This window comes from Trachurus trachurus (assembly GCF_905171665.1).
Source record: "Trachurus trachurus genome assembly, chromosome: 1".
Taxonomy (NCBI): domain Eukaryota; kingdom Metazoa; phylum Chordata; class Actinopteri; order Carangiformes; family Carangidae; genus Trachurus; species Trachurus trachurus.
In genome coordinates, this window is record NC_139891.1 from 25,048,816 (window position 1) to 25,054,815 (window position 6,000).

General features: G+C 42.6%; 1 protein-coding gene across 2 annotated transcripts in view; it reads left to right on the top strand.

The window, feature by feature from the left end:
• The window catches only part of tll1 (tolloid-like 1), a 51,743-nt gene extending 46,015 nt beyond the window's left edge, over window positions 1-5,728 (top strand). For both annotated transcript variants that reach the window (XM_083971566.1, XM_083971567.1), the window contains exons 19-21: window positions 3,864-4,077; window positions 4,380-4,630; window positions 5,481-5,728. In XM_083971566.1, coding sequence (XP_083827692.1) covers window positions 3,864-4,077; window positions 4,380-4,630; window positions 5,481-5,615 — 600 coding nt within the window. In that variant the 3' untranslated portion in view covers window positions 5,616-5,728. The remainder of the gene's footprint in view (window positions 1-3,863; window positions 4,078-4,379; window positions 4,631-5,480) is intronic.
• Window positions 5,729-6,000: the final 272 nt, after the last annotated feature.

The window sequence follows — 6,000 nt, forward strand, 5'->3', positions numbered from 1 at the left end:
ACATGTGTTTATTGTGTTCAAGAGATAATGGATACACTTTTTGATGATCTTTGACAGTTGTCATGTCCCACATTGTGCTGCCGGAACAACAGTATAACAGCCCCTCTGTAGATAAATTAGAGAACTGAAGAAAAACGAAACGCAAAAGTTGCTTTCCCAAGCGACTAATTATTTAAAGAGGAACTATGCAGGATTTTAACCTCAACTATGCTACATTTTTACCTTGATTAAACAGCTTTGGAGTAATTGTGTTGTTGTGTTTTAAAAAATGACATGTAACTTGTTACGTGGGAGCATGGAGGCTCTCTGCCTTCCACCTAGCGTCTCTTGGCTGAAAAAACAACTTTGTAAGATCAGAGCCTACGACCCGGTGTCCCAGCTCTCGTTTCCGCGCACCACAACAAAAAAAACGCCCCATAACCCGCCATCTCCTGTTTATGACAGATAAGACTACACAAATATACACGTTGTAACATCGTATATGGTATATAACGTTATGCACCGCTCTATTGATTGATTTCTCGCTGGCTTTGTTGTAAACAAATGCACATGGCCAGGAGGATGGTTAGCAAAACAGTGGTAAAGCGACCGGACTTACATAGTTCCCCTTTAAATTAAGTTTAAATGAAGATTCAAGCTCTGTAAAATATCACAGGCTAGCTAGTGGAGTGATTAAACATCCAAGATACAAAACACCCACAACCCATATTCTTACTTTAAACTTAAACTGTGTTGTAACTGTGAACCTGATGCCCTCAAACAGCTCATCGACGAAATGGGTGCCAGACCAGTTGACCCTGTTAACATCTGAGACTTTCTTTGTATCAGTTCCTACGTACACACAAACAACTGGCTACAATCTGAGTCACATTATTCACATACCTGCGCATACAAGTCTCTCCCACCACAGCCGATCAGAGTCAGCATCTCACCATGTTTAGTTAACACCAGACCACCGCTCCCACTTGTTCACGTGCTTTAACTGTGATCTCAAAAGGCATCTGACATTAATTTCTGCAGCAGCATGCAAGCAACACTCCTGGGTATGCACAGTTAAATGCACTACAGCTGCAGCTAAGTGACTGAATGCATGAATTTTTGATTTTTGATCAATCTGGTGATTATTTTCTTGATGAATCAATTCATCATTTGGTGTGTGAAACATCACAATAGAGGAAAATACCGTCCTGGCTGATGGAAGCTGAAGGTTTATCTGAACATATTCACTTTACTGTGGCTAAAGACAAAGAAAAGCAGCTAAACTTTGGTGTTTAAGTTTGAGAACTGATTCATTGGTTGTTCAATTGGACTATTAGACTATTGATCAGTTCATTTAAAACTTGAATATCACAAACACAAAACTCAAATGTGTCCTCACAAAGACCCAAATGCAGACACAGACACAGACACAGTCACATTTACAAAGCGTGCTTCGGATAATCCTCCTAAAACCTACTCGTGTTCCCAAATGCAAGTAGTGTCACACACACACACACACACACAGTCTGCAGTGTGTAGTCCTACAGAATATTCGGATTTGGCTCCTTACTGGCTGCATCTTATCAAAATTGTCATCAGCCTCATCAGCCGTTATTTAGTTTTGATAATCTCTTATTATCGGTTACGCAACAACTAAAAAACATATTACATCACGTACGTTACCGGTTACGATCACACGTTGACACTGTTTTTTTTTTACACCGTGCCGTCACACCTTGACGACATGTGATCTATACACAGATTCAGCAGATGGGTACTTTGAGTGTTGCTATCTTTTATCCACACTCAGCAAATCGTGTATGTGTGTGTGTGTGTGTGAGTGTGTGTGTTTGCTGAGATTAGCAAGGGTGCGCTCTATATCCACAGTAATGACATCACAGCAGGATAAATTTAATACCAGAAATCTGCACATAGCCATGAAGGTCATTCTGTTATTGCTTCTTCACTCTCACTCTTTCACACACACACTCGCACAAACACACACACACAGTTCACTTGGGAACAGTAAACAGATCCACAAACTCTAGTGTCTCACCCCGAGCCACAGCGAGAGAGAGAGACACATCTGGAAGCCATCACCATCGTCCTCACAACCGAACACTCAGAGCCCTCACAGCAAAACGACATCCTCAGAAACATCAGCCCACCTTCACACGCCGCATCTCCTTCCGCCTGGGTCGGTCGTCGTCGGTGCGGCGGCGGCGGTGGTGGTGATGGTGATGATTTGCGGTGGCGTGATGGAGTGCGGCTCAGGAGACGAGTTGGAGTCAGGGTGTGTGTGTGACTGTGCGTGGGAGAGAGAGAGAGGCCTGCAAGGTGTTATGAGTCAGCTCACAGCGACTTGATTAGATTATGAATCGTGACTCCTGTGTTACATGCATGTCAGAGTGTCAGCGATGTGTAGGCAAAGACGGAGCGAGGCCGCGGGTTCCTCCTCTGATGTATTTAAAAATGCAGAACGTGTATATATATATATTTTGAAAACATGTCTAACTCTCAGTAAAAATGTTGAGTTTTTATTTATCTCCACACAACATAATCCAACTAATTGGGTTAAAAATAACGACGGAAAACTAATATCCAGTTGTCGTCACTGCTCTGTGAATTATAGAAAAAACCATTTCCACACTGTCAAGAAATAGATAGTTTACAACATTCATGACATCAGACACAGATTAAATGGACTTTAAAATATCATTTCTACCACAATAGAAAGAGTTTGATATATGTTTTTAGAAAGATGGTTGGAAAGAAACTGACTCTCATCTTGTTCCAGCTGAGTTAGCGCTGACAGAGTTTTGTTGTGTTTTAAGTTAATTAAAGGCCGAGCTTGTTTGTGCAGTGATACTTTTGACACCATGAAGAAAAGTGTGTTTAATGAAGACACAATATAATGATGGTTGCTGCAGAGGACACACTCTGCTCATTAGTGTCCCTCTCTTCCTCACTCTGCTGCTTCCAGTCCTTTCATGAGTCACTGGTCTCAGACTTTTTTTTTTCTTTTGGACTCAACATATAGTTTGTGAAGTTGAGACTTTTGCTTTGATTCCATATAAACAGTGAAAACAATCACTGGGACGACTGGACAGGCCTCTGAACACCCTTCCTCTGTTATTATTTAATGTGTTCATGTGACATAAGGAGAAGATATTTTCATTCATTAAAGAGACCCCGAGGAGTTTGCTTTTGGTTATAAAAGAGTCTCATGTTAATGTGGATGAATCTACGTTACCCACACTTGTTAATGGGTCCATTTTCGATAAATATATCGTTTTGTCTTAATAGTTATTTTGATATTATTATTAGTGGTCGACTCGCCCAGCATTTTCTGGTTTCCTAGTTTCCCGGATGCTGCCCAGCGGGTCATGGGAATAAAGCCGCCGAATCGCTAGTTGGCATCGTTTATGGTCGGAACTACGACGGTATCTGATCGTCTTCGAACCTCCGACTTTCGTTCTTGTTTCATGAAAACATTCTTGGCACATGGCATGCTTTTGCTTTCGTCCGTCTTGCGCCGGTCCAAGAATTTCACCGTGCGCGTGGAGGCTCATGGGAAATATAATGTGAAAACACTTTCGCTTTTTGAAAGTCCTCATAGTCACTTTAAAAAACCTGCATTAAGTTCATAATGCAGGTTTAAAGGGTAATTTCACCCAATTTGCAAAGAAAAAAATCATCCCATTTACCTGTTCTGCAGTAAAAATAGAAAAGCAAAGTGTCTTTTCAGAAATGCATTTATTTTTTGTTAGTTATTATTGATTATTGTGGATGATTGACATATCAAATATTTCAGTGGAGGTTAACAGGTCACGTTTCAACACTGTCTCCTCTCTCTCTCTCCCTCTCTGCCTCCTCCTCTTTAGACCTTCAATGAATTCGAGATCGAGCAGCACCAGGAGTGTGCGTACGACCACCTGGAGGCCTTCGACGGCGACAGTGACACGGCGGCCATCTTGGGTCGACTGTGCGGCAGTAAAATCCCGGAGCCTCTGGTCTCCACCGGAAACAAGATGTACCTCCGCTTCATCTCGGACGCCTCGGTGCAAAGGAAGGGCTTCCAAGCTACACACTCCACAGGTGTGTATCTGTGTGGACGTGTGTCTGAGTCTCTGTGTGCATTATGACTTAGGTTAAAAGGACTTTGTGTTGGTGAGTTTTTGTGTTTTACAACAAGAGCATCACTCACAGTCACCAACTTGAATCTCTAAGGTTTTTAAGAGCACTATCTCCCTCTAGTGGTTCTTAACAGCACATACAAGAGGGAAGTCATTCGTGAAACCTGACTTGACTTTTATTTCTCTCTTGATCAGCACAAAAACTAATAAATGCCAAATTTAGAGGATCAAAATTCACTCTCCCCTCCGTCCGTCTCTCCTCAGAGTGCGGGGGTCGTCTGAAGGCAGAAGCTCGTCAGAAGAACCTCTACTCTCACTCCCAGTTTGGAGACAACAACTACCCGGGCCACACCGACTGCGAGTGGCTGCTGATGGCTGAACAGGGCTACGGCATCGAGCTGAGCTTCATCACATTCGAGGTCGAGGAGGAAGCCGACTGTGGTTATGACTACATCGAGCTGTACAACGGGTACGACGCCAACTCACATCGACTCGGACGCTTCTGTGGCTCAGGGGTAAGACGTCATCATGACTTCATACATGGTTCATTCATTAGAGTTGCCAGTTGCCAAATGATGGAAAGGCAGTTGTTAGTTTTCATTCATTTCCTTTTGATCCTAAACTTTAAAAAAAAAAATTTTATTGAACATTTATACACACATTACAGGACAGTATGGGACAAAGGGCAATTACAGAACAAACAAACAATCAAAGACAGAACAAAACAAAGAACAGGGAATGGAATTGTGAAAAGTGGTATTAAGCAGGCATATTGAATTTGTTGAGAATAAAAAGAGAGAGAGAGGGATAGAAAAAAAGGATGAACAGTGTGAAGTAGTCGTAGTAGACTTTAATATATTTGTTATTAACAACAGATTTCATGAAAAGATCTCATATATCTTTATGTATTGCTTATTTCTCTGTGATAAAAGCCCATTTTCATCCAAACACTAATAAAAACACATCCATATCATCCACATCATGTGATCCATGAACTGTAGCTAATTTTTCCACGTACCCGTATCCTGTTGCTATAAATATTCATTAACACACTACTGTACATGCTTGTTCATTTGTGGAAAAAAATGCACTTAACAAATGCACCATTCTTTCCAATATGAGTCACAGTGTCCAGCTGGGGCAGGTATTAAGAGATGGAGTAATGTATTGTTGTATTTGGTCTTTTTTGGTCTTTTAACTTGTTTGAAAGGTGTAAAAAATACAAAATGTATCCATCAAAATGTTTTTTTTTTTGCAAAGACGCTGCTGTTTGATTTGTAAAATGAGCTGAAACATGCAGGAACTCCTGTATGAACCTTTTAAGAGAAGCTTCACAACATGTCTCTCTATCTTCCCTTTCCTCAGCCAAGGGAGGGGATTTACTCCCCCGGAGACGCCATGCTGATCCGTTTCCATAGCGACGACACAATCAGCAAGAAGGGCTTCCACATCCGCTACACGAGCACCAAGTTCCAGGAGAGCCTTCACACCAGGAAATGACCTCACACGTAGCCCGCGACACTCTGACCTCTTGTGCAGCCCCGCCACTGTTAACCCCCGACCTTTGCCATGGCAACGAGAAAAGTACAGCCTGTCTCCCCCCCCCCCCCCCCCCCCCCTTTTTCCCCATCTTCTCGGACAGATGTGTGGACGTTTTGTGGACGTCGGCCAAGCCACGGGAGGAAGACGACACTTTGGTGAACACTGGTCTCCGTCCGTGGCTCCGCGCGGGTCATCGCACCCCCGAGGCGAGACAGGAAACACGACGAGATATCGATATGAAGTTTGTTGAACAAACGTGGGGAAACAACGTGCGAGTGGAGCGAGCCCTTCTCGAGGAGGAACCCGTTTTTTTTGTTTTGTTTTGTTTTGTTTTTTTCATTTA